Source organism: Balaenoptera ricei, chromosome 15 (genome assembly GCF_028023285.1).
Source record: "Balaenoptera ricei isolate mBalRic1 chromosome 15, mBalRic1.hap2, whole genome shotgun sequence".
Lineage (NCBI taxonomy): Eukaryota > Metazoa > Chordata > Mammalia > Artiodactyla > Balaenopteridae > Balaenoptera > Balaenoptera ricei.
This window is the reverse complement of record NC_082653.1, coordinates 84992299-85020146: the sequence shown is the minus strand read 5'-3', so window position 1 is coordinate 85020146 and position 27848 is coordinate 84992299. Positions and strand designations below refer to the sequence as shown.

The window sequence follows — 27848 nt, the reverse complement described above, 5'->3', positions numbered from 1 at the left end:
TTCCTGAAGGAAGAAAGGAGCCGTAACTGAAGCAGACAGGCCCTGGGTGCCCCGCACAGGGTGGGGAGCGTCTGCAGCGTTTCTGCCAAAAGGAGCGCCTACAATTGTATCCAATCTTCTCACCAGGATTGCTGCGGACTAGGGAGGACATTTCCGAGGCTCACGGCTACTAAGTTTTTAAAATACAGTCCACAAAGTCTATGAAACTGTTTAGAAAAAGTTTATTTGAACATATGGAAGGAAAACTTAGAGACCCCAATAAAACAGAGACGTTCCTTTCCCCACTGATGGGGGCCACGCTCACAGGTTCCCCTGACCCGTGGGGACCAAGTGCTGGGTGAGAGCTCGCCATGCCGATGGTTCAGTCTCGCGCTCCTGGAGCCGTGGGAGTGCCTTGTGCTCCTGGCGGGACACAGCCCGTCCACAAGGAGGGAAGCCAGACACGTGGACTCGCAGGCGCCGCTCCTCCACCAGCGCTCCGATGGCACAGGCTCAGGCCTTGCGTCTGCAATGACACCCCAGACCACAGGCTCACAGCCCTGGCAGCTTTTACAGATGCCCGCATCGCTCTGCAGAGGGCTGGACGTTTCCTTTCATCGATCCCATCTGGACTTTTACGAATGAGACAGGTAGGAGGCGCCTGGACGGCGACGTCGCAGAACTTCCGCCAACGACCCGGTTCTGCGGTTCTGCGGCGAGGAGGGGCCGCCTGGCTGCCCCCTGAGCCCTCGCCTATGGATCGCTCATCCTTTCCGGGGAAGGCTTCCTCCAACCAGGCGTGGAAGGCACGGTGCCACTGAGCGGTTCGCGGGGGCCAGCCTAGCGGATGGGCCTGAACGGGAAGGTCATGCCTGAGATGAAGGTGTGCCCGGGGTGCGTGGGCAGGGCAGGGTGGGCGGCAGGGTGGGCCGGCACAGCCCCGTAGCCCAGCGGGGGGGTGTGGATGTGAGGGTAGAACCCGGGAGGGAGCGCCGCGTGCGGCGACTGCGGCACGGGGCCCGAGATCACCAGCTGGAGAAGGCTGCAAACACAAGGAGAAGGGTTAGGGTGCGCTGCTGCCAACGGGGATGTCCGCCCGACCCGTGGTGCTACGTGGTGGTCCTTGCTCCTGGGCCGGGACAGACACCAAGTTTCCAGGAAGGACAGAGGGTGGCTCGCAGCTGGGTAGCAGCAGGAGGGGGTGACCTGGAGGCGGCGGGATGTACTGACAGACTGGGGCCCGGAGAGGTGAGGGGCCGCGGTGGGAAAAGCCAGGATCCTGCCGGCAGCGATGGGGAGGGAGAGAGGGGGCCTGTAGCCACAGAAGCTCTGGACACAGCCTTGGCATCTGTGGCTTGGGGACCATGTAGGTCAGCATTGGTGTCAGCCTCACCGGTCCACACCTTCAGGGGTTGTGACTGAGGAGCCAGAGCAAAAAGGACAGGGCCACGCTTCTCCAAGTCATTCCTAATGACTGAGTCCTAACTGAATTCCAAGCAAAGCCACACAGAAGGTGGCTTTTCACATGACCCTGACGTCCGGAGTCCTCAGGAATGGCCCTGGACTGGACCCAGCCCTCACCCACTTTCAGGGCCCCCTCCTGCCCCACTCCCACCCCCAGGAGCCTTAGTCCTCCCCTCCCCACCCCCCTCCTACCCTGGCCTACGCTCTGCTCTCTGTGGTTCAGCACATCAACAGCCTCTGCCTCCAGGAAGTCCTCCTCCCTCCTGAATTCAATGTCACCTCCTATGCTGGTCCCTTTTGAGACCCCTTGAAGAGCTTCCTCTCGTTAGTCTCATCCTATCTAACGCCACCCTCCCCTCCCAGCACGATCAGCAGAGCATCCTAACTTTCTCACCACCTCTAGATTGTCCGGACTCAGCCCGGAATAACCAACTCCCCCGGTTACGCCCCTTCAGGTCAGAGGGCTCCTCCCCAGCCCTGCCCTGCCCCCGGATCCCCGGGTCTCTGTGCTTTGCTCTCCCAGCCTCACCCAGGGCCGTGGCTCCGGCTGGGTTCTGTCTCTCAAGTGTCTACACTGTCCCTCCACGTCACCAAACCCCGCCTGCCAGGTCCCGTTCATGCCCACCACTTGCCCCTCAGCTTCCCGGTCCCACGAGGCCACACCTTCCCCGCATGCTGTCCTGCTTGGCCCAGCGAAAGCCCACCCCCCCCGGGCCACTTCACCCTTGGGGGGACTGACTACGGTTGGCTGCTTCCTGGAGCTCTGAGACGAAGCAGGGGGCGGGCCTAGGTCTCTGGCAGAGTGACCCTTACGCTCTCCCACCCCCCAAGTACAAAGTCTGGTACCCTGGGCCCCCAGGAGGGGCTCAGGCAGTAAACCCAGGTGTGAAGAAAGCTGGTGCCTTTTAGTGGCTTGAAGCTCTTCTGACTCTTTTCACTATGTTTTAATAACTACTATGGTTTAATAACTCTGGGTAAGAAATTCAAGGAAAATAAGCAAACAAATAAGTAAGTCTAAGGAGGGAATACTGTGGAGGCAAAATGTAGGTCACATGCTCGTCTGAACCTGCACACCCTGCCACGGAGAGAAGGGGTTTCAGGAAGTTTCTGGTCTAGTCCAGAAGACAATAAACACAAAAGGAACAATCAGAAATCAAAGAGGTAGTCCAAGCGACTGTGGGCCACTCTTTCCCCACGTCAGTGTCAGGCTGCCCCCGGGGGACTGGGGCCCAGGGCTGTACGTAGGAGCAGCAGCTACAGGCCCCTGGGGGGGGGGGGGTCCCTCGGGGCTGTTAGAAGTTCCAGCGGATTCCCACGGGGACCCCTAGTTATAACACTAAGATGATAAACGATTCATACCCTATCACTATTTTAATGCCCTGAAAACATTAAACAGTAAATAAAAGCTGTGCACAAAGAAGGAAAAGGTTACAAAGGGATTAGTGCAAGGAGGTGAAGAGGTGCCACTTGCACTGACGATGTCCTCAGACACAGGAGACTTTCTTGGAGGGAAGAAAGGAAAGAAGGAAGGGACGGAGGGAGGGAGACAAAGGAACAGTGTGGGCTCCCGAGGGCGAGGTGGCCTCTGCACAAGCTGTCCACCCCGCTGATGTCACATCTCAAGGTGGACCATTTTGTTGCTCCAGAAACCCCCGTTTAACCACCCAGATGCCTGCCTGGAGCTGCCTGCCCCTTAGAGCCCGACGCCAAGTTCCCGGCCCTCTGGATGCAGCTCCTCTCCTGTCAGCCCGGGAAGTAGCATCTGGCCCATCTCCTGGCCTCAAATTAAGCCTTTGCTCAGCCTGCCACACCTGCCCCACTCCCAGGCCCCGGCAGGGCTGGTGGGTCAGGCAGTGGGCGGCACACACGGTGCCGTGGGGCCCGGTGGGCACCCACCAGGCGGTGGGTGCGGCCCAGTGCAGCCCCTCTGTCCGCACTGTCTGCCAACGCCAGCCCTGGAGCCCCACTATCCACCTTAAAAACCAGTGCGACTCTCTGAAGAAAGAACTCAGCTGTTTTCATTCCTGTAAACGCTGCCCAGGTGCACACAGCAGGGAGCAGGGGAGTTCTGCCTTCAACTATAAACATCTCCTCACACGGTGGCCACAATTACTATTTTTAGTGGACACATAATGTTCCATCCTTCTGATGTATCACTACTAACTTACTAAGTATCCCTATGCTATGGGGTGGTTAGCTTGTTTCTGACTTTTTGCTACTGATAAGACTGCCTTTGCATGAAACATTTTTGTGCACATAGCTTTTTGCTTCTTAAGATTCAGTGAAATTAATTTGATTAAGAGAAACTCCTGTTACACAAATAACAGTAAAAGTGACAGTAGCTAACACTTCTTAGGTTATTTACACATCAAGTACCATTCTAAGTGCTTTCTATGTTTTTACTCAATTAATCCTCACAAAAATCCTACCACAGGAGCAGGGCGGGGGAGGCAGGGGGACCTGAGGCAGGTACTACTGTTTTCTTGATTTTATAGAGAAAACAGAGGTAGTGGGGACTCGCCCAAGGTCTTACAGATAGGAAGTAGTAGGGTTGGAATTCTCACCAGAAGCTGTTACGACCACACAGTTCCTGCTTCTCACCACTATTACCACTGCTTCCCCCCAAATTAGAACAACCACCACCACTTATGGAGAGACTTCCGTGTGCTGTGGACAAAGAACTCTGCAAACACCACCTTGTTTAAACCTCACTACAACCCTGTGAGGCAGGTGAATTACGGTCCCCATTTTACAAGGGGGGAAACCAAAGCAAGAGTCAGCCCCGGCGTCACAGCAAACCACAGACAGAACCACGCTCAGAACCCGGTCTGTGCCACCCGAAACCAAGGCGCTGGCCTAACCGACACAGTATTTCCCGAAGGGCTGTGCAATCAATGTCGCCAACAGCGCGCGACGTCACCACAACACACACGCACGCTGACTTAGGGAGCAGTAAAGGACCCCCAAGTTCGCTCCGGCTTCTTCCTTGACGTCCAGAAGGACGGCCACTTTTCCTACCTCGTTGATGGACCCCCTGCTTGGGCCTCCTCTCCTGTGTTATGCTATCACATCCACTCCCCCACTTACTGTCAGGTTCTGGGGGGCCCCTTATTCACAGAAGCTCTAGACCCTACAGACCAGCTCTCCCCAAGAAAACACGACAAGGGGTCCGCCCTGCCTTGCACCCTCCCACTCCTGCACCCACCCCCGCCCCCGCCCCCGCCCCCACCCAGCTAGAAGTCTTGGGAGGGCACTTACTTATTATGGGGCAGCCGGGAGCACAGGGTTCTCAGGTCATCTGGAATGAAGGAGACACAGAATTAAGGAAGGGCCTGGAGATGCCGAGGTGAGAGGTTTGCTGATGTTCAAGCGTGCCAGCGAGACAGCAACAGTAGCTCACGCTCAACTTCCTAACATTGTTTAGAAGCTGGGCTCTCTTTTTCTTCAAATCTTGCTTTAACACACGCCCTCAACAGAAGACATCACTTAGGAAAGGGGGCAGCTCTACTGGCAATTTGTCAGATGGCTGGGAAAAGACCCAGAGACAGGAGATCAGACGCCCAAGGCTAAGAGCGAGATAAGAGGGAAACCCATCTCCAGGGACGACTGCCCGGGCCTCAGGCAACGTCTGTGAGCCAGCAGTCCAAAAGCAAACAAGTGTGTCGTTAGCATCAGATCATTCTTCTGGGCGAGTTCAAGCACTGAAATGCAGAATTAAGGAGCCCTCTGAACAGGTGATGGGAATGTTTCCTGCACTTAAACAGGTGCATTTCATTGTATGTAAATTATGCCGCAACAGAAAAGAACTGCAGAGAAAGAAAAGATGCCCTAAGAGGAAGGAGATTAAGCCATTATTATCTACGCTCTGGAGGCATCCCCAGGCCTGGGCAAAACAGCCAGGAGACACCCAGATGCCATGGCCACAGGATTCTAGCTGGGTGCGTCCTGCGACTTCTGCCCACCTCCCCTGCGTTCACTGAGAGGAAAGACGTCCTAAAAGCGGAGAACAGTCCTTGTCCAGGAGCCCCTGTTTTCCTTCCGACGGGCGGTGGTGACCCGCCCCAGGGAGGCCTGGCCAGGCAATCACTCACCTCTCGTGCACAGCAGGGCGCCAGAGGCCATGGCCACCTGCAGAGCCTGGGCCAGCCGGTCCAGGGAGAGCTCGATCTCCTGCGAGGCGTTGAGGGGGTTCAGTTCATCCGCCAGTCTGTTGATCTCCTCCACCAGCGGGACCATGTGGTCAAAGAGGATGAGCCCCAGGCGGCCGTACAGGTTCTTCTCAGTCAAGTGCCCCTGGAGCATCATGAGGACCTGCAGGACGCTGAGGTGGAGCTTTGAGTACAAGAGGTGGGAGTCTCTGTCCAGCCCCGCCGAGTCCTTGGTGACTTTGGCAGTGACGTGGCCATTGGCTAAGGGGGGTTTCTTCTTCCTTTTGTAAGCCAGAGGGGCCTTCACACACCAGCGGATCAATCCAGTGAGCGGGGTGAGCTCTAAAAATCCTATTGGGAGATTGGCTGCGATTGGAGTATTTAAAAAAGTGATGAGAATCAACCTCGGGTCCTCACAAATCCAGTTGACAATCATCTCAAGCAAGTCCAGTGGTGGGATGAGATCGTCTGCAAAACAAAGTCAGAAGGGTCTTCAGCCCCACGGACAGGAGACAGGGAAAGGCGGACCTTCAAGCTCACAGTACTCACCACCCGACATCCAGACAACGCACCTCTGTCCTCACCTACCCTCTGTCTCCTTTCCTGGAACGTCCCCTCCGAGAGGGCTGGGCTCTCATCCGACTTAGGAATGCCTGGCCATGGTTGGGCTCAACACGTTAAACCAACAATGCCCTAGAACTCCATTATGCCTTGTGATCCTATGTGTCAATTTAAATAAAAGTCCACTATCTATGTCCAGAACTACCACCCCCACACTTCCTCCCTTCCCTTGTGAGTAGGTTTCATCCCTGTGTTTGGTGTCCCCTCAGCAGTGCAGTGACAGCTACGGTGGCCTTCAGGGAGCAGCTCAGAGGCCAGACGACGATCTGTCAGCTGCCAGGAGCCATCCCAGCCCCAAACCTGGAAACTCTAAGCAAGGCCTGGCCTCCTGTGATCCCTGAGATCTAGTACATTCTATGGCAAGACAGAGAACAGTAATTATAAAATCAAAAGTTGACATTTATTCTGAGTTTATGACATGCCAGGCACCGGGCTAAGTCCTAACACAGATGAACTCACTTAATCCTCACACAAACCATCTATTATATAAAGGATGAGGAAACTGAGGCACAGAGATGTTAAATCATTTCCTCCAGACTCACTAAAACTACGTGGTGGGCCCAGACCTGACCCCAGGTGGCCCAGCTCTTACCACTAGGCTACACCGCCCATCCTGGGGTCAGCGGACACTGCCCTTAATCTGTCTGTGTGCGTGGGAGCGGGTCCCCAGCCTCCTGCCTCTGGGGCTGTGCACCCCTCAGTTCATGAAGAAGCTGGGGATGACGGAGCCCCTTCCAGGCTGCTGAAGTCCAGAGCCAAGCGTGAGAGAGAGTGAGGGGCAGAGTGAGCCCCGTGCTGGTGTGACGTCTCCAACTGCTCTTGCTCAGGAGACACCGGCCCTTCCCCTGGGATTGTCTACTGTCTGGGCACTAACCCACGCCCTTCCCTTCTGCTACGAAACGACGGTAGCAAGAGGGAGCAGTTGTCGTCTGTGACCTTTACTTGGCAAAATAAACAGTGGTGACCCTGTGTCCGGCCCCTTGACTCCCTGAGACGTTTCTGTCTGGGACACGCCAGTCTCAGGCCCACTCCTCCAGCAACCCAGCCCCTCCCCCGCCCCACACACATCTAGCTGGGGCATCTCCGGAGCCTGAAGGCGGCATATGCACACATGCTGTGTACATGTGTGCTCGGTGAGCTGATCTCCCTGTGCTATGCGGCTGCTTCCCACTAGCTATCTATTTCACATTTGGTAGTGCATATACGTCCATGCCACTCTCTCATTTCGTCCCAGCTTCCCCTTCCCCCTCCCTGTGTCCTCAAGTCCATTCTCTACGTCTGTGTGGGAACTATTTTAAAAGGACCAAAGTGACATAACAACTATGTATGAGCCTTGACTGGATCCCGAATTCTCCTGGTCCCTCAAAAGGGGGGAAAAAGGCTATAAAAGACATTATTGAGACGATCAAGGAAATCTGAACAACGGCTATATATGAGATAAAAGTATTCTGTCAGTATTTAATTTCTTACATGTGATAATGATATGATGTTTGTGTAAGGGAATGTTCTTGTTCTTAGATACACATTTAAGTACTTGGTACCTGACACTGGCAACAAACTCAAGGGTTCAGGAAAAAAATACTTGTGAGTGTGTATGTGGAGAGAAGGGGAAAGAAAGAGAGAGCAAAAGGAAAAGAGAAAAAAAAGAATAATATGGCAAATGTTAATAACTGCTGAACCTCGGTGAGAGATACACAAACCTTTGTTGTAATATTCTTGCAGCTTTCCTGAAGTTTTGCAATTTTTCAAAATAAAAAGTCGGGAATAAAAAAAGCAAGTCATGGGGACTTCCCCAGTGGCCCACTGGTTAGGATGCTGTGCTTCCAATGCAGGGACCACGGGTTCAGTCCCTGCTTGGGGAACTAAGATCACACATGCTGAGTGGTGTGTTCCACCAAAAAAAAAAAAAAAAAAAAAAAAAAAAGCAGGTCCTGTCTGGGGAGAAAGCCACATCTGTCCCAGACACCAGACCCTTGCTTATTAGCTGTCTGCCACCTGGACCATTCTGAGTCAGGCAAATGGGACTCACTAAGGAAAGTTTCCTGTTAGCAAATTCCAGAGGTGCAGGTGGCCCATCCCTTTAGCTTTCAGCCTGAAATAAAGTACACATTTCAGAGAGAGAAGAAAAAAAAAAAGGCCATCCGCTGGCTGGGTGTTCAGTGCAAATATAACTAGCAATCGGCCGAAGCCTCTTTAAGGGTAACAACTTGTTTAAAGTTTACCTGACGACAGGTCATACAGCGCAGTGACTGAGGTTACAAACTGGCAGCAGAAGCGAGGGCTGGCACTGAATATCTGCTTCAGCGTCTGAACGGATCCCGGCACCAGACAGCAGTAGTCATCCACGAGGGCCCTGGCTAACCGCACACAGTAGACCACAGGCGTCCGCTGGAAAGAAGCCACAGTCCACGTAACTACAGGTGTCGTGAGCCAGGAGACTAGCAACGATGTACACATGGTGAACATCAGAACTGGCAGAACCCCTTCCGAGAGGGGAAGAAGACGTTAACAGCTTACTTTGAAGCAGGGGTTGGCAAACGAAAGCCCACAGACCAAATCCACGCTGCCACCTGTTTTCGTAAATAAAGTTTTATTGAAACACAGCCCTGCTCATGTGTTTGCCTATTGTCTCAGGCTGCTCCTGCACTACAAGGGCACAGCTGAGTAGGGGTGACAGAGATCATATGACCCGAGGGACTTCCCTGGTGGTCCAGTGGCTAAGACTCCACGCTCCCAATGCAGGGGGCCCAGGTTCGATCCCTGGTCAGGGAACTAGATCCTGCATGTCGCAACTAAAGATCCCGCACATGGCAACGAAGATCCCGCGTGCAGCAACTAAGACCCGGAGCATCCAAATAAATAAATATTTTTTTAAAAAAAGAGAGAGATCACATGACCCGAAAAGCCTAAAATGTTTACTATCTTGCCCTTTACATGAAAGGCCTGCTGACCTTTGTAGTTTACTTGGGAAAAAATCATTCCTGACTTCAAGTGAGGAAACGACAATTTTTGTAACCCTACAGGTGAGACTCCAAAGGTAAAAATTAACAGTTGGTACCACTTTGATGTGACTTAGAAGAGTCTGTGAACTATCACATAATTTAGAGCAGTACTTTCTCAATTTCTCCTACAATCCTTTCCTATTACGGATTCCGTTAATACTTTTAAACCCTACATCACCACCCTCCCGTCTTTTTCCTTCCCACTCAGATGCCCATCTGTAGCCACATTTAACCATTGCTCAGGATGCTACAGTTCCAGGGCTACAACACGGCCTGCAGGGCAAACTGCAAGGAGGCATCAGGCCAGATTGTTCATTCACACACCAAACCAGCCATCTCCACCCTTTTCTCTGGAGGAAGCTGCAGCCCTACACCCCAGTGTGGCAAACCCTGACCCAAGCCACAAGACCCTTTCCTGTTAACATCTGCTTTCACTTTGCCAAAATGCCAGCACAACAGCACCATGAGAGATAAATGGAAAATTATATGATGAATTTCAAGATGCTAAACTTGACTTCATCAGGTTGTCAGGGCATAGAAGTAATCTTGACATTAAATACAACACACAACATTTATTCAGGTGTCCCAGAAATCAGAATGGTGGCCATTAAGGTACAGATTCCCTTGAGATTTACCTGTGTATTACAAAGAATTTACCTGCGTATTACAAAGAACAAAATATATTTTTACTAACCAAATTTTAAAGATAAATAAGATCACAGGAAAAACATTTAAATAAATTGAAAAAAACCCAAATGATTTCAAACCTGGGAATGAAGCAGGTTTGAAAAACTGAATGTAGTAAATTTTGTTAGCTTAGCTGAGGATCATGTTAATCAAAAATTTGAGTTAATAATTACTCTAAGTGGATTACGAATTTTTCAACAACTCTGAGTAACAAAAAAGCAAAACAGAACAGATCTTCCAAAAACCTATCTAACACGAAGTCTACTATGAAAATACTTTTTTTTTTTTTTAGATATTTGAAAACACTATAGAAGGCTCCTATGCCCATATCCATTAGAAGAGCCATCACCTTTGAAATGGCACCCTGGAACAACTCCCATGTTTACTGATCTAACTGTATAAAAAACAAGCAAACATTGCCACAGTTTGACACATAATGACCTTTTAAAAAAAAAGAATCCAATCTTTGAGACTGCATGCATAGCTGTTTTCAAAATCCTACCTTATTGTTTTCAACTAAGAAAAATGATTTTTCACTTATTCTGAAGATGGAGCCTTCATTTACCGTTACAAACTACTGTTTTCTCAAGAATGGTGATCACCTGTATATACAGGTGTGGGGTATCAGCATACAGGGCAGGAACATCAAGGAGATAACATATGGAAAAGACCTCTCTAGAAATCCAATTAAATTAAACTTGCTGACACGAAACACCTCTTCAGAGACTCTCAGGAGAAGGCTATCTCTAGAGACGTACCTGGAGCCAGGAAGCTGCACACTCCAACACTGGGATTCGACACACAGCCACTGCCATGGAGACCAGCTTTCCCAACAGGCTCATTCGGCTGTCATCGGCTTTGTTCCCTTGGGGGCTGAAAAGCGATGAGAAAATAATCTGCCGGACAGAGTCCTTGGTTTGCTCCTGGAAATAACTGCACATGATTTCAAGAAGTTGGAGCTCCTGAAGTGAATTCAATCTCTGTAAAACAAATCCAGGAGAAGCGATGAGAAATTCAGCCTATTAATTTCACACAGTGAGAAAACAGAAAACACTGGTTTCCCCAGGGAACTTTTCACCTCCCTAAAGCCCGGGTCCCACGGAGTAGAACTCTCTACTGTTAATCTCGAGAAATACCATTCTACGTCATTATGCATCACCCTAGGGGGCTCAGGATGACCTACAGCGGTTTGAGATTCTCGGTAACAGGCCTTTAAAGTCTCTTCCTTTAACACCATTGAGACATGGTTGTCACAAACCCCGCAAAACGGGCATTTTGGCTGCTGCTGAAGGAGCAAGGCCAAGGGCGAGGACGGAGCCCCCGATCCGAAGAGCGTTTGCGGTCTGGCCGACGCTTGTCACCGAGAAGGAAAAAGGAGCCGGAGTTTACTTATCGGGGACGCGGCAGCCGGCCGCCTGGCGCACCTTGGGCTGCGCGCCGCGCTCCTTGGGCACCTGGAACACGAACTCCTCGAGCAGCTCCACAGGGCCCTTGTCCACGATGGGCAGCGGCGCGCTCTGCAGCTGGCTGCTGAAGTAGATGTCCAGGTGGTACAGCACCTCCTTGGCGGCGCTGAGCGCGTCGCGGCGCAGGAGCGAGTGGCGGATGTCGCTCATGGTGCCACCTCTGCGGCCGGTGCGCCGGGAGCGCGGCGGGACTTCCGCCCCGGGCCCCGCGGACGCGCCCGCCGCTGCCGAGACAAAGAGGCCGCGAGCCGGCCTCCGCCCGCCGACCCTGGGCCTGGGCCGCGGAGCCTGCCCGCTCCCCGCTCCCCGTTCGGGCCCGCTCAGGGGGCCACCGCCGCCGCCAGCGGCCAGCGGGCGCCCCGAGTGTGCAACTCCCGCACCACCAAGAGCCCTGGGAACCCGATGCCGCGGAGTCGAAAGGCGGCGGATGCCTAGCGCGGCGACGGCGGCCCGCAAGGGCCAAGCGGAGGCGGTGGCGAGGGCCCGCCCCCTGAGGGCGCCCCCTGGCGGCTCGGCCCGCGGGCGCGGAAGGGCCCCGCCCCTCCCCTGAACCCCGCCCCTGGGCCCCGCGACCGCCGAGCGGGTCCCGAGCGGCCGAGCTGGGGGCCACATCCACCAGCGAACGCACTCTAGGTCTTGTGCGCGCCCCCCAGCCCCGCAAGGCCCGCCCGGAGCTCCCCTTGCTTTCTCTGCGCGGCGTTCAAAGCCTACACGTGTGATTTCATGGAGCTTTTCCAAGGATAGGGTGGTGGTGCAGGGCCGTGGCTCAGGCCTCAGCCGTTCATCTTTAACGTTATATCTAGTCTGAACTCGGGGCTGCGACGACAAATGATGCCTGCCTACCTGAGAGTCCCTATTCCCCAGCCCCCTCCAGATTGGCCCCGCCTAGCCTGGGAGGGCCGTAGGAATCAGGTCTCCTGCTCCTGACCACTAAGACCTGAAAACCTAAACCCTCAGCACTTTCTATGAATCTCTTTTCCTGCATTCATCTCTCTGCAATGAATGAACAGGGGGGTTAGCCTGGGATTTTAAAAACGGCAGAAATGAATTGAATGTGGCCACAAGAGGCCAGTGGAGGGCAGGCCAGAGGCCACAGGAATGAGCCTTCTGTAAAAGGTCCATTCTGGCCTGAGGGTGGGCCTAGGAGAGGATGCTGGGTGTGGTCAAGGAGATGAAAAAAGCCAAGGCCTTTCCCAGGGAAAGATGGAAAGGACATTAAAGAGGGTGCAGCTGGGGCAACTTCAAGTCACGGAGACCCTCCTGCACATCAGGAGACACAGCCATAAGGCCCCTCCTGTCCAGGAGCCCAGTGGGAGACCAAGGTCAACTGCAACCTCTGGGAATTCACCTTTGAGCCCCTTGGCACCAGGACTTCAGAGATGCTCCACTCCAGCCGGCTGAATGAACAGAGGATGAGCAAGGGGTATTTCTGCCCCAGGGTTTATTAACATGGCACCTGGCAAGGCTTAGGCACTCAGTAAACACTAGTTTTCCCTTCCCTTCCTTAGCTACTGAGAGCCAATTCATAAACACAGCGGAAACCGGGAAAAAAGAAATAAACCAAAGCTTAGAAAGTAAGTATCCAGGACTTCCCTGGTGGCGCAGTGGTTAAGAATCCGCCTGCCAGTGCAGGGGACACGGGTTCGAGCCCTGGTCTGCGAAGATCCCACATGCCGCAGAACAACTAACCCCGTGCGCCACAACTACTGAGCCTGCGCTCTAGAGCCCATGAGCCGCAACTACTGAGCTCGTGTGCCGCAACTACTGAAGCCCGCGTGCCTAGAGCCCGTGCTCCGCAAAAAGAGAAGCCACCGCTCGACACAACTAGAGAAAGCCCACGAGCAGCAACGAAGACCCAACGCAACCAAATAAATAAATAAAAATTTTTTAAAAAGTATCCATATGTATAAATAAACATATACTATATTTAAAAGGCAGTAACACTCTTCCCATTCTTATTTCTTCTTTCTCTCATAATGTGCGACAGCAGGTAGAAAGATCTCGCGAAGGTTGCTCCAAAGCCCACGGGAGTGAATGTTCCGGTAAACCTGGGGCTCTGCTGATGGGGTCCAGGCCACGTGGGGGCAATGCTGGCACCAGGCTCGGGCACCTCTGTACCACTCGTTAGTGGTCTGGTTGGTAGCGGCCAGGTACAGACAGAAGCACAGGTAGCTCCCCAGGAGGAAGCTCAGCACCACAACAAAGCCCAACAGGAAGACAATCCTCGGGAAGGTCAGGAACAGGTACTGGGGGCAAAGAAGAAGCAGCACGTTAGGCAGCTAGGCTGTGACACGCGTCGGGGTTAGGAACCACCGGCCATGGTCACGTCCATATACACTTCAGAACTGCCTTCCCATCTCCCCCACCTCCATACACATCTGACCCACTGAACACAAAATCAGAACCAAAAACAGCACTGACAAACATCCCAGGAAGAATTTCATATGGGATAAATGAAGTGTGTGCATTCAAGGAAAAGGGGAAGGACACTCAGGAGATGATGCCAGTTAGCTATTCAGAAAATAAACAGAGAAATGAATGCAGATCTTAGTTCATACATCAACATAAAGTCCAGACGGACAGAAGAGATCAATCTCTCTCTGAAAACAATACGACCCCAGAAATACATGTACAAGGGTATTCACTGTAGCACTGATTTTGACAGCCCCTCTTCCCAAAAGAAACAAGTTAAATGTCCATCCAGGAGGAAGAGTAAAACTCTGGGATACTATGGAACATACTATGGAACAACAAGGAGCCTTTAAATTAGGTCAGTGTCTATGTACTAATTTGGAAAAGATGTTGGTAGTATATTGCCCAACAAGAAAGACAAAATGCAAAAATCACAATGGAATCCTATTTGTGCAAAAACAAAACTAACTCGATGAAAGTGTATGGCCATATAAATAAACATAGAAAAAAAGCCTGAAATGTACACCAAACTATAAAAGTGGTTGTCTCTGGAGAATGAAACTGTTGGGAGGGGAGGGGAATAATTCCCAGTTTATATTTTATTTTTGTCCAAGATGTTTTAAATTTTCTTCCCCCTCCCCCCCCCGGCTTTATAGAGATAAATTGAAATATAACATTATGAAAGTTTAAGGTGCATGTAATATACAACATAATGATTATATATATTATATAATGAAATGATTACAATAACATTAGTTAACACATCTGTCACCTCACAGTTACCATTTGTGTGCGTGTGTTGAGAACCTTTATGAGCTACTCTCCTGGCAACTTTCAAATGTACAATACAGTATTGTTAATTACAGTCACCATGCTGTACATGACATTCCCAGGACTTATTCATCTTTCAACTGGAATAACTACCTTCCCTTATTTCCCCCACCTCCCCCCACCCCTAAAAGTTCTGGACTACTTGAATTTTTATAAGTTCGTTTTTATGATAGACAAAGAATTCTGAAACAGTTCAATATTTTTGAAAGTTAGCAGAAAAGAAGTAGATACTTATCAAAACTCCATCAAAACTCCCGATGGGCGAGACTTGCTAACTGAAGTTACAAAGAAAAGAGACAGATTCGATGAGGAAGAATGTCTAAAGCTTTTTAAACAACAAAAAATGAGACACACAAACAGAAAACAAATACAACAAGAATGAACTACCATTATTATCCAAAGACCTCAAATCAAAAGTTATTCTCATATCAAATAGGTAAACAATTAAAGGGCAGAATTCACCAAAAAAGATATACAAATGACTGACAGACAAGGAAAGTAATCAAAAGTAATGAAAGAAATGTAATTTGTAAAAAAGGGTAAACCATATTCTGTCAAACTAGAAGCACTTCCCATCCCAGGCATCATCAATGCCTGCTCTGATGCAGTGAAAGGAACACTTACACACTGCTCTAACCACAGGTTTTAAAAAGCAATTTGACAACATATATCGAAAGACTTATAATTGTTGTCAATCTTTGACCCAGTATTTATGTTCTTGGGAATCTATCCTAAAGAAAGTCCTAAATACAAAAGCAAAACCACATACACAAGATTACCCATTGCAAAGGGGAAAATGCACTTCACGAGTGGAGGGAACTGGTGGTCACCTCCTTAAACCAATGAATCAACCCGGGCTTCACTGCTCCTATGTCACCTGATGGGATGCACTATGAAATACACATCCCTACCTAGGAAGCATTTTTGCCAAAAATATTTAACTTGAATCTAATCAAGGCTCTAGAACTAACTTCCAGTTTACACTAATATAAAGAAAGAGAGAAAAATTAGATGACAATTAGGAAAAGAAAAATCTAGAACATGGGACATTTTAAAAGATAACTAGACTGCTAAATGTCAATTTAATGAAAAAAAAGCAGGGGCATTATTTTAGAATAAAAGGACATAATATTCAAATGTAATGCATAACTATAAAATGGAAGATATATTTGAAACAATGGGGAGGATCTGAATATGGGCTAGAGAGTATATAGATTTATTATTACTTTTCTTACATGGGATAATAGAATTGTAGATACGTATGAGAACGTTGACATTCTGAAAAAATGCATGCTCAGGTATTTAGGGGTGAAGCAACATCGTCTCCAACTTATTTCTAATAATACAGAAAAATATATACACACGTATAGAAAGGAAACAGATTAAAATGTTAACAATTTTAAAATCTAGGTGGAAGGTATATGGGTAGTCACTCTGTTATTCTTTTAACTTTTCAGTATGATTACAAATTTACATAATTGGAAAAAACTTGAGAATAAAAACTATTCAAGGTTAAAACAACAAGGAGGTATCATGACATACCTATCAGAACAGCTGAAGTGAAAATCAGTGATAATGATAAACCTGGCAAAGATGCAGAGAAACCACTTACTCCCACATCCCTGGTGGGGAGAATGTAGAAAGGTACAAGCACTCTGCAAAACAATGTGGTACTCCTTTTCAAAACCTAAAATGGACTTACCATACAACCCAACAATCACACTGAAGACTTCTTTTCACACAGCAGCTTCTAAACCAATGTTCATAGCAGCCTCATTAGTGATAGCCAAACACTGGAAATCACCCAAACGTCATTCAAAGGGTAACTGATTAAACAAACTGTGATCCATTCTCACCATGGAAAACTATACGGCAGTAAGAAGGAATGAATTACTGATATATGCAACCACTAGGATGAATCTCAAGGAAACTGTGCTGAGTGAAAAAAACCAAACACAAAATGCTACTGTAGGATTCCATGTATGTAACAATAAATAACATAATAACAGAGATAGAAAACAGATGAGTGGTGGCTGGGCATTAGGGATGTGGGGAGGAGGATGTGGGTATCAGGGATAACACAGGGAGTCTGTGGTGATGGACAGAAGAGCACCTTGGTTGTGGTGGCAATTATTCAAAGCTACACATGTGACAAACTGCACAGAGCTACACACATAACACAAACGAACACATATATAACTGGCACTGTGGACTGTGCCCATGTCAATTTCTTGCTTTTGTGCTGTGATTGCATAGGGATTCTGGCATGGGGAGAAGAGCTTAGGGGTGCACATGATTCCTATAACCTCCTGTAAATCAATCATTATTTTAAAATAAGAGTTAAAAAAGATGCAGGCTTTAGGACTATGTGCATATTTTCTCATATTAAGACAATATCCTTCAATTCCTATTTTCTAAGTGCTTTTATTATAATGGGTATTGAATTTTTTGACAGGCTTTTCAGCATCTAGAGAAATAATCATATCATTGTTCCTAATACTTAATAATGCTGTATAAGATACTAATCAATTTCCCAATATTGAACCAACCTTGCATTCACTTAATACATCCCACTTGCTCATTTTATTTTCTTTGAAACAAAAGGAAAAAAAACACTCAAGGAGAATTAGGCAGTTACCTAAAAAAAGACTGCTCATAAGCCATTTCCCATAAATGAAATAGAAATCTTTTAGCAATCAAATAAGTTTTTAAAGAATGGCTTTGACTTTTACATTACGGTAAATTAATGGGCAAAGAATAATAGTCTTTTCAATAAATGATGCTGGAACAACTGGATATCCACAAACTAAAGAATAAAGTTGGAACCTTACCAAACACAATGTACAAAAATTAACTCAAAATGATCAAAGACCTAAATGTAAGACCTAAAATTATAAAATACTTTAAAGAATATTTAAGTGTAAATCTTCATGATCTTGGATTAAGCAATGATTTCTTAGCTACGACACTACAGCAAAAGCAACGAAAGAAAAAAATAAATTGAACATCAAAATTTAAAACTTCTGTGCTTCAAAGAAAACTATCAAAAAAGTGAAAAGACAACCAACAGAATGGGAGAAAATATTTGCACATCATGTATCTGATAAGGGTCAAGTGTCCAGAATATAAAAAAGAACTCTTGCAACATAAGAATAAAAAACAACCCAAATAAAAACGAGCTGCTTCTTCCTTAAACTTTCTTCTCCAAAGAAGATATACTAATGGCCAATAAGCACATGAAAAGATGCTCAATATCATTAGTCATTAGGGTAAATGCAAATCAAACCACAGTAAGGTATCACTTCATACCCACTACATGGCTATAATAAAAAAAAAAAAGATAATAACAAGTATTGTTAAGAATGTGGAGAAATTAGAACCTTCATAGATTGCTGGTGGGAATGTAAATGATGCAAATGTTTTGGAAATCAGTCTGGTGGTTCCTCAAATGATTACAACGGAATGTTATTTAGCCATAAAAAGGAATGAAGCACTGATTCATGCTACAACATGAATGAGCTTTGAACATACTATGCTAAGTGAAAGACACCAGCTCAAAAGGCTGCATATTGTATGATTCCATTTATGTGAAATGACCAGAAAAGGCAAACGCATAAAGACAGAAAGTAAACTTGTGGCTGCCTGGGTCTGGGGAAAAGGGAATGGGGAGTGACTGCTAATAGATAAGAGTTTCTTTTGTGGATGGTGAGATGTTCTGAAATTAGACTGTGGTGATGGTTACGTGGTTCTGTGAATATATTAAAACCACTGAACTGTATGCTTTAAAAGGGTGAATTTTATGGTGTGTGAATTATATATCGATTTTTTAAAATTATATATCAATTTTTTAAAAAGGAATGCCTTCACGTTTTGACTCAGAAAACAAATGCCCTTTTTCCAGTTTTGAAACCTGAAGTCAGAAACATACAGCCCACAACATAATTACCTGAATATTAATTACCTGAATAACAAAGACAGTGTCAACCACCTGCAAGTGTCCCAAGTCATCGACATAAGTCTCCAGGTACAAGTCCGACACCATCACCAGCTGGACCAGAAACACGGTGCTCACCACAGCCATGGTGGCAGCCGAGGCCGTCAACGTCAAGAGGTAGAAGAGGAAGTACCTGATGTTCCAGGCCCCGATGCAGTTGTTCACCCACACACAGTGATGGTCAAAGCGGTGCACACACCGGTTACACACACCTGCACAGAAATGGGGGAGCCACAACCCTGCGTTGATCCTTGATAATGACACCATGCACACCTACTGAGAGTTTCACACGCTGACACGAGCAGTATGAGCTGGCCGTGTCAATGGCAGCCTCTGTCACCAAGCTTTCAGAACCGAAGGGGACAATACAGTAGCCACATGTGAGTACTGAGCACTTGAAACGTGGCTACAAGAGAAACTTGAAAGAATACTTTGTTGGTATTGATAAATGCACAGTTGTTTTTCAATTATGCATTGCTCCTTTGAGATAAATGTGAATAATGCTGAGATGACAAAATAATTAGTGAACTTACTTAACTTGGACATAATTTTAAAACTGACGCTTTTGCTTTAAAGTCAAATCAATTCTTCTGATAAAGACGAACCATTATGTCAATATAGATATGGATATTAAAGAAAAATGCTGGTTTATTTATTTATTTGTTTATTTATTTATTTATTTTGGTTGCGTTGGGTCTTCATTGCTGCGCACGGGCTTTCTCTAGCAGCGGTAAGTGGGGGCTACTCTTCATTGCGGTGCGCGGGCTCCTCATGGCTATGGCTTCTCTTGTTGCAGAGCACAGGCTCTAGGCGTGTGGGCTTCAGTAGTTGTGGCACGTGGGCTCAGTAGCTGTGGCTCACAGGCTCTAGAGCGCAGGCTCAGTAGTTGTGGCGCATGGGTTTAGCTGGTCTATGGCGTGTGGGATCTTTCTGGACCAGGGCTCGAACCCGTATCCCCTGCATTGGCAGGTGGATTCTTAACCACTGTGCCACCAGGGAAGTCCCAAGAAAAATGATGTTTTGGTACTGATTCAGTCATTGAAAAACTTTTAAGAATATCTAGAATAGCTTCGGTATGTGAATCAGCTCTTCCAACTATAAATTTTATGAAATCTAAATACAGATCAAGAATTTCCAATAAAAATTTAGTGTCTATTGATTGAGATGTACTGTAAATGTAAAAAACACGGAATTGCAAGGAATTAGTATGAAAAGAGAATATAAAAAAATCCACGAGGGGGCTTCCCTGGTGGCGCAGTGGTTGAGAATCCGCCTGCCAATGCAGGGGACACGGGTTCGAGCCCTGGTCTGGGAAGACCCCACATACCGCGGAGCAACTGGGCCCGTGAGCCACAATTACTGAGCCTGCACATCTGGAGCCTGTGCTCCGCAACAAGAGAGGCCGCGACAGTGAGAGGCCCACGCACCGCGATGAAGAGTGGTCCCCACTTGCCGCAACTAGAGAAAGCCCTCGCACAGAGACGAAGACCAACACAGTCATAAATAAAAATAAATAAATAAATAATAAACCCAAAAGTTTAAAAAAAAAGAAAAATCCACGAATGATATTTTTATACTGATTACATGTTAAAATGGTATTTTAGATATCTTAAGGGACATATAATTAAAATAAATTTTTCCCATTTCTTTTTACTTTTGCAACATGGCTACTAGAAAATTTTAAATCACATGGGTGGCTCACATTATATTTTTGTTGGACAGCACTAATCTAGAATCTTGGCCACTGCCCAGAAGAGTAGCTTCTGCCAGGACTGAAGTCTGCAAACACAACATCTTACAGAAACATCTCTTGAGCAGCAAGCACTGCCACGTGGCAAAGGAAGGGCTGTTTTGCCCAGAGCTGAAGGTTACCCACTACAGGAGAACATAAGACCTCACCTCTAGGCATCTCAAAGAAACCACTATCTAACTATCCCCTACCAGCAGAGGCCGCCTCATGTCTGGAGGTCAAATGGCCCTGCTTCTAGATTTATGTAACATTCCCTTACAGACGAAGCCCACTTGTCCGTTGTGCGAGGGCAGAGCTGGAGGGGCCAGAACCAGACTTACTGCAGTGCTTGGATCGCGCTGGTTTCCTTAAATCACAAGTAGAACACCTCATGTTCTTTGGGAACATCCCTTCATCAAATTCATAAACTTGAAGAAACAGTAATTCATTTGCTTTTGTTATGGTACCTGAAAAAAGGAAGGACAAGTGTCAGTTTCGAGCAATACAGTGGACCGGATGTTCACACAATCTGTCCTGGCAAAGCACAACTAAAACTGCTGTATTTAATATTCCAAATAATTTATTTTTTAAATTAACAGCTTTGAGATATAGTTCATAAACCCAATTCACCCATTTAAAGTGTACCATCCAATGGTTTTTATTTTTAATTAATTAAGTTATTTATTATTTATTTTTGGCTGCATTGGGTCTTCATTGCTGCTCGCGGGCTTTCTCCAGTTGTGGCGAGCGGGGTCTACTCTTCGTTAAGGTGCGCGGGTTTCTCATTGTGGTGGCTTCTCTTATCGTGGAGCACAGGCTCTAGGTGCGTGGGCTTCAGTAGTTGTGGTGCATAGGCTCAGTAGTTGTGGCACACGGGCTCAGTAGTTGTGGCATGCGGGCTCAGTTGTTGTGGCGCAGGGCTCAGTAGTTGTGGTGTGCGGGCTCAGTAGTTGTGGCATGTGGGCTCAGTTGTTGTGGCGCAGGGCTCAGTAGTTGTGGTGTGCGGGCTCAGTAGTTGTGGCATGTGGGCTCAGTAGTTGTGGCATGCGGTCTCAGTAGTTGTGGCACGTGGGCTCGGTAGTTGTGGCACGCGGGCTCAGTAGTTGTGGCACACGGGCTCAGTAGTTGTGGTGCCCAGGCTCAGTAGTTGTGGCACGCGGGCTCAGTAGTTGTGGCATGCGGGCTCAGTAGTTGTGGCATGCAGTCTCAGTAGTTGTGGCACGTGGGCTCAGTAGTTGTGGCACGCGGGCTCAGTAGTTGTGGCGCACGGGCTTAGTTGCTCTGCGGCATGTGGAGTCTTCCCGGACCACGGCTCAAACCCGTGTCCCCTGCACTGGCAGGCGGGCTCTTAACCACTGCGCCCACAGGGAAGCCCCCATTCAGTGGTTTTTATAGTCACAGAGTTGTACCACCACCACCACAATCAACTTGAGAACACTTTCATCACCCCAAAACGAAATCCTTTCAGCAGTCATTCTCCACTTCTCTCTAATCTCACAACCCCTGGCAACTGCTAATCGATTCTCTGTCTCTATGGATTTGCCTTTTTTGGATACTTCATATAAATGGAATCATACAATATGTGGTCTTTTGTATCTGGCTTCTTTCATTGAGCATAATGTTTCCAAGGCTCACCCACGTTATAGGATGTATAAGTACTTCATTCCTCCTTATGGTTGAATAACATTCCATCGAATAGGTATATCGCATTTTATTTATCTGTTCATTAATTCATGGACATTTGGTCCTTCAAGGATAGAAAAGATTAAAATAAGTGGATGGGGACTTCCCTGGTGGTGCAGTGGTTAAGAATCCACCTGCTAATGCAGGAGACACAGGTTCGAGCCCTGGTGGGGGAAGATCCCACATGCTGCGGAGTAACTAAGCCCGTGCATCACAACTACTGAGCCTGCGCAGCTAGAGCCCGTGCTCTGCAACAAGAGAAGCCACTGCAATGAGAAGCCCGTGCACCGCAATGAAGAGTAGCCCCCGCTCACCGCACCTAGAGAAAGCCCGCGCGCAGCAACGAAGACCCAACGCAGCCAAAAATTTAAAATAAATAAATAAATAAATGTAATTTATTAAAATAAGTGGATGGGAAAAAAAATACCAAGCAAGTATATATCTAAAAACAATGTAATAATAAATATTAGTATCAGACAAAGGAGACTTGAGAGCAAAGAGTATTACTAGTAACAAAGAGGCTCATTGTATTTTGAAAAAAGATTCAAGAGATAATACTAATTCTAAACTTGAATACATCTAATATGAGTATATATAACTATTGTACACACACACACATATAATAGCTTCAAAATATGTTAAGGAAAAATCTGTCAAATCTACCATCAGAATGAGATCACATACCTCTCTCAGTAATCAAACAAAAATATTAGTATGAATATAAAAAATCTGAACATAACATCTTGATCTAATGGACTTACATGGTTGCCTGTGCCCAAGAACTAGAAAATATAATACTCTTTTCAAGAACACATGGATCATTTACAGAAACTGACCACATGCCTGGGCATAATGCAAATATCAGTAACAACTTTAAAAGAAACAGTATCATATAGACTGCAAGCTCTGTATATAACACAATTAAGTGATAATGTTTAAATAGTTCTAAATAATCTGTGGGACAAAGAAGAAAAAATAAAACTAGAAAACATTTAAAACTGAAAGATCATGCAAACCCTACATATCAAATGTTTTCCAAAGCCCTTGGAGGGATCACTACTCGTTTGTAGCACTGTCAGTGAGACAGACAGTTGATCTGTCACCATTTTCTATACTAAGAGCCTCAACTTACCAGGGTTTGTTTCACAACTTAGGGCAAAAAAAACCAGATTTACAATCAGCAGCAGATAAGGCAGAAAAAGGTAATTCAAGGAGAACTCCAGCTCTTGACAGAGGCCAAATATTTCCCAGGTGTATTCAGTATAAACCATCCCTTGCAAGATGAGATGCAGGATAACAAAGGTGTGGTTTCTGAAAGGACACAGGTACATGACTTGTTCACAGGGGCTTCTCTGTGAAAAAATCACACCACACTACAGAAGGTGAACCAACGGACAACCACTTCCTTTGGGTTTGAGACAACAGTAAGAATTACATTAGAAATTATGTGAAACATTTCACCTAGTGCCTACCACATAGTAAGTACTCAATAAATGTTATCTATTATAATCATCATCTTTGTTGGGAATTGAGGTCTCAGTATCAGTATATATTTTTTACAGAAATGCATGCCAATACTTTCCCATTCTTTAAGTATTGATACTTAAAATTAGATATGTCAAATCCCCAGAGATAAAAGGCAGATTATCTGTCAGTAAAGGTTCTGAACCCAGGACTCTTGATCCCTCCAGCATCCCTCCCTGTATCACGCTGGAAACAAACAAGGAACCTCCTAGAGCTAGAGGACAGCAACAGTTAACAATCGAAACAGAAAAGAAGATAATACTTAAACTCTGAAATATAAATACCGTGTATGGAAGAGGTAATGAAGAAATCTTAGCATGGCTCTCCGAAGGCATTCTGGAATTATATATGAAAATATCTGAAACAAAAGAAAAGAGAAAGGTTCAGTTTCATTTCTCTTTCTCCCCACTCCTAAACAAATTAGATGCTTCACTTTTAGCCAGCAATATTGGTGATATAAAGGCATGTTTCTGCATGTGAGCAGAGAAGAGATTTAAGTGAGAATAAAGAGGTGGGCTTCCCTCAGCTGGCCTTCCTTTGATGTCAACTCCTCCATTTCCATCCTGACCCCAAACAAGGCACTAAGTCTTGGTCTTCAGGCAAAGGGAGGTGAGCAGAGGGGCTGGATCAGGTAATGCTGATGTGAACTGTTAATATAGCCTTTCCCTGCCTTGGGTTCAATCCTAGGTTCCAGAGTCTACCTCCAGATCACAGAGCATTAGCCCAGGTCCCCCCACCAGGCCAACACCTTCCCAAGGCTGCTCACCCCAATTCTGCTCACTTTGATCCCTGGAGGAGTGTGGGTAGCCCGATGTTCAGCTTTCTACCCACACTACCCCCAGTTTCACCCATCAGGCCCCTCCAGGCAGACACCGCTCACATCACATCAACTCTAGAGAAAAACAGCCAACCTTGAGAATGCTATCTTCTCTTAAAGCATCATCAAAAGATTACTTTCGGGACTTCCCTGGTGGTCCAGTGGTAAAGAATCCACCTTCATGCAGGGGATGAGGGTTCAATCCCTGGTCGGGGAACTAACATCCCACATGCCCCGGGGCAAGGAAGCCCACGTGCCACAACTATTGAGCACACGAGCCTCAACGAGAGAGCCCGCGTGCTGCAAACTACAGAGCCCACGTGCTCTGGAGCCCGTGTGCCACGACTAGAGAGAGAAAACCCACGCACCACAACTAGAGAGAAGTCTGAGTGCTGCAACTAGAGAGAAGCCCAAGCACCGGAACGAAGAGATCCCGCATACCTCAACAAAGATCCTGTGTGCCGCAACTAAGACCCGACACAGCCCAAAAAAAAGGAAAATAAATAAATTAAATAAATTTTTTAAAGAAAGATTACTTTCAACAGCAACAAAAACAAAAACAGAAAGATAGAGACTTTCGAATACACTGCAAGTGCCATAAATGAAAGAACAAGTGAACAAACGAATAAAAAATGGCATCTCTTTTTTGTTCTGACAGAAAACTGGTGAGCCTTTTAGACCAGTGGTATTCAAAATCCCGTGGTCTCCAACCATCACTGTTACCTGTGCTCCTCTTCTGACCAGGCCTTTCAAGCAATGGGTTTTCGAGCAGATGCAGATCGTAACAACACCAATCAGCATAAAAGCCAAGTAGAACAAGAAGAGAACCAGAAAGTCCATCCTGGGGCTACAAAGGAACAGAAAGAGTGTGATTATTACTGAGGGATATAGTCCAATGCATATTCTCAGACATCAATTCCCTAAGTGACTCCAAACAGAATTCTTCATCCTTCAAGCACAAATTGCCTCTCAGTGGGGCTTCCCACCTGGTCACCCTTCAAAAGTTTCCTAATCAAACCACTGTGGTCTGCCTTGTGGCATCTCCTGCCTGCAAATCCCAAAATAAGTGGGGAAGAATATGCAAAATGCATCCCCCTTCTCTCCCACAGCGATAAATCAGTCTTTTACTCCCCTGAATATAAATTTTCACAATGACATTGATATGAATGTACCCAAAAGAATCTACTGACATTGCTCTTGGAAGAAGCATCCACCAGAGGCACTCAGGGGCCCCCAGCCAGGATCAGGCGTGCTGTCCTATGAAGATCCCTCCAGGGCAGTGACCACAACACTCAGGGATCACCCAGGGGGACCAGAGTCAACACACAAGCCTGTATTAAGAAACTGGAAATGGTTACTTTTGGCCTTGGCAGATATGGTTCTGGGCAGAACTTCCAATTAAGATAACCAAACTAGAAACTCCTCACGAGATAAGACAGAGGAAAGAAAGAGCAGCAATTCTCACGAGGTGATTCAGGGTCCCCAGCCTACATATTTCTTTTGTTTAGATAGTTTTCAGCCGGCAGCTCGGGCATTCCTCCTCCGAACATTCACGGAGAATCCAAACGGCATCTCCTCTTGTTCAGCGGCGTGCGCCTGGCACAACAGGTGGCACCCAAAGCTGCAGGAGACATGGCTCCTCTAGGAAGCTGGATCTGGCTGCAGAGACATCAATTCAACCCTCACATAATATGATAGGCTAGGAGTCAGGGGCGGAATGCATTGTGTAAAAGAATTTGGAAGTCAAGGGATGTTGAGACCCCGCAGGGTGAACGGGGCTGTAAGATTTCTAGACAAAAAGCTCATTGGGAAGAAATAACCCGGGAGCCTTGGATCTCGGTGTTTATCCCTATACCTGAGGAGCCCACGCTGGGGACCCGACAGAAGAGCATTCCCGAGGCCACTCTCCGTCCGAAGATCCCAGCGGGTGGGCCTGGCCGGAGCTTTCCCCGGGAGCCGAAACCGGGGTTGGTCGGATGGGGGCGTGCAGAAAGATCGGAGGGGACACTGGTGGTGTTTGCGCGCCGGGAGGGGTGGAGGTGGGGCTGCAGCTCCATACACAAGGGGGAAGGGCGGGTCAGACAGGGAGACGAAGGGCCCCGTGCCAGCCCGGGTGTCTAATAGCCCAGCGGAGGCGGACTTACCGCCGATACCTCTCTACCGCCAGCTGCACCTGATCCGCGCGTCTAGGGCGCGTCCCCAGACTTCCGGCGGAGCCGTGACGTCATCACGCGCCGCCGTCGGCCAGGCCGACTTCCGGCGGAAGTGTGCGCGGACAGCTGAGGGGGCCGTGGGGCTGCCGCTCGTGTTCTGCACCCTCGGAGTAGTCTCTCGCTTCCCGCCTTGGCTCCTCCAGAATGTGGTTAAGTCTGACGGCCGGGAGGTCCAGCTTTATAGAGCCGTTGCCAGAAATCTTACAAAGAGACTGTCCCAGGCCTGGTGCGGGCGAGGACGCCGGTGTTGTGAAGCGGACGAGCCGCCCACCGGCCTGGGTAGAGCCCAGTCATGGCTCGGCTCCCAGCCGAGCAGCGACCCCGGGCGGCCCAGGGCAGGCACACCTAGGGGCTCATACCCTGTGTCTTAGTGGTGGACAGAGTTCGCTTTGCTTTCTGCCAGTCACACCGTTGGGACCTGTCTGAACCGTTCCAGTGTCTTTGCTCCTGCTGTCTCAGAACACCTCTGAACATCCTGCCTCTGGGAACATGACGATTGTTTGACTCCAAACCTAGAGGATAAGAAGGAAGGCTGTTTAATGATAGTTGAACCTGGAGTGAGAAAAGCTGCTTCCAAACATAGCATTGACAGGTCCCCTGTGGGGTGTCCCTTTTACCCTGAACGCCTCTGAATCCGCTGAGACCAGTCTATTCTCGATGCCTCTGAAAACCTGTCTGTAACTTGAGCCAGGCCTATCCTCCTTTTGAGGGGAAATGTCTGTGATCTCCAAACACTGGCATTAAAGCGCTTCTCTTTTCCGGTCTTTGCTACCTACCCAGCTTACAGCTTCATAATTCTTTTTTTTTTTTTTTTTTTTTCCTTTTTAAAAAACTTATCAAGGTGGGCACTTTCTGATACATTGTGTGAAAGGCCTTCACGAACTTGTGGACACAGAGTTGAAAAACAAAACCCCAAAATCAGAAAATGTGATACCACCAGGGAGGAGTGTGGTTATGGATGGAGCCTCATCACGTATGCAGAGCGGCTGGACCTCATCAGTGTCTCCCGCTGACTCCTCACCCTGCTGGTTAATTCTGAGCTGGTTGGTGGTTAAGTATTTTGATTAGCTTTCCTCAGTCATAAATGCCGAATTTTAGTTTTAACCCCATTCATTTTTTTCTCTGGATGGTTTCAGTTGAGCTTAACTTTAAATCTTCGTTTGATTACCTGTGGTGTTCTGCGCTGGACTGCTTTTCTTTCATTTCTTAAAATTTATGCAAGTAATACAATATTGTGTTCTCCTTGTAATAGAGTCAAACTATACAAAACAAAACCAG

General features: G+C 47.5%; 3 protein-coding genes across 11 annotated transcripts in view; 1 reads left to right on the top strand and 2 right to left on the bottom strand.

Annotated features, from left to right (window-relative positions):
* Positions 1-204: 204 nt before the first annotated feature.
* Positions 205-11826, bottom strand: INTS15 (integrator complex subunit 15). Of its 2 annotated transcripts, none has more exons than XM_059896263.1 (6): positions 11326-11826; positions 10660-10881; positions 8435-8600; positions 5535-6059; positions 4702-4741; positions 205-1021 (listed from the first exon to the last, which is right to left on the bottom strand). In XM_059896263.1, exons 1-6 carry the CDS (start codon positions 11515-11517, stop codon positions 820-822), a joined length of 1347 nt encoding a protein of 448 aa, XP_059752246.1. In that variant the 5' UTR covers positions 11518-11826; the 3' UTR covers positions 205-819. The 2 variants fall into 2 exon arrangements, with proteins under 2 accessions (XP_059752246.1, XP_059752247.1); XM_059896264.1 differs by having other exon boundaries at positions 205-505.
* Positions 11827-13236: 1410 nt separating this feature from the next.
* On the bottom strand, positions 13237-26569 carry ZDHHC4 (zinc finger DHHC-type palmitoyltransferase 4). 7 transcript variants are annotated; one of them, XM_059896269.1, is made up of 9 exons: positions 26502-26569; positions 25823-26016; positions 25548-25688; positions 25081-25204; positions 23825-23898; positions 23149-23327; positions 20675-20800; positions 18572-18816; positions 13237-13613 (listed from the first exon to the last, which is right to left on the bottom strand). In XM_059896269.1, the coding sequence occupies exons 3-9, from the start codon at positions 25565-25567 to the stop codon at positions 13323-13325; spliced, it is 1059 nt and encodes a 352-aa protein (XP_059752252.1). In that variant the 5' UTR covers positions 25568-25688; positions 25823-26016; positions 26502-26569; the 3' UTR covers positions 13237-13322. The 7 variants fall into 7 exon arrangements, with proteins under 7 accessions (XP_059752252.1, XP_059752253.1, XP_059752251.1 ...); XM_059896270.1 differs by lacking the exon at positions 25548-25688; XM_059896268.1 differs by lacking the exon at positions 25548-25688 and having other exon boundaries at positions 25849-26016.
* Positions 26570-26639: 70 nt separating this feature from the next.
* The window catches only part of GRID2IP (Grid2 interacting protein), a 59559-nt gene continuing 58350 nt past the window's right edge, over positions 26640-27848 (top strand). For both annotated transcript variants that reach the window (XM_059896218.1, XM_059896217.1), the window contains exon 1: positions 26640-27620. In XM_059896218.1, coding sequence (XP_059752201.1) covers positions 27525-27620 — 96 coding nt within the window. In that variant the 5' untranslated portion in view covers positions 26640-27524. The remainder of the gene's footprint in view (positions 27621-27848) is intronic.

What these genes read in the sequence shown, in the direction of transcription:
- INTS15 (XM_059896263.1), bottom strand. Translation starts at nt 11,517, where the DNA reads ATGAGCGACATCCGCCACTCGCTCCTGCGCCGCGACGCGCTCAGCGCC. An exon ending in GCTGTATGACCTGTCGTCAG is followed by an intron (nt 6,060 to 8,434) that starts GTAAACTTTAAA and finishes TTTGTTTTGCAG; the next exon opens with ACGATCTCATCCCACCACTG. An exon ending in TCCCGGCTGCCCCATAATAA is followed by an intron (nt 1,022 to 4,701) that starts GTAAGTGCCCTC and finishes TTGTGTTTGCAG; the next exon opens with CCTTCTCCAGCTGGTGATCT.
- ZDHHC4 (XM_059896268.1), bottom strand. Translation starts at nt 25,907, where the DNA reads ATGTTCGGAGGAGGAATGCCCGAGCTGCCGGCTGAAAACTATCTAAAC. An exon ending in CATTACCTCTTCCATACACG is followed by an intron (nt 23,328 to 23,824) that starts GTATTTATATTT and finishes GTGTCCTTTCAG; the next exon opens with AAACCACACCTTTGTTATCC. An exon ending in AAGTTGTGAAACAAACCCTG is followed by an intron (nt 20,801 to 23,148) that starts GTAAGTTGAGGC and finishes TCCTTTTTTCAG; the next exon opens with GTACCATAACAAAAGCAAAT.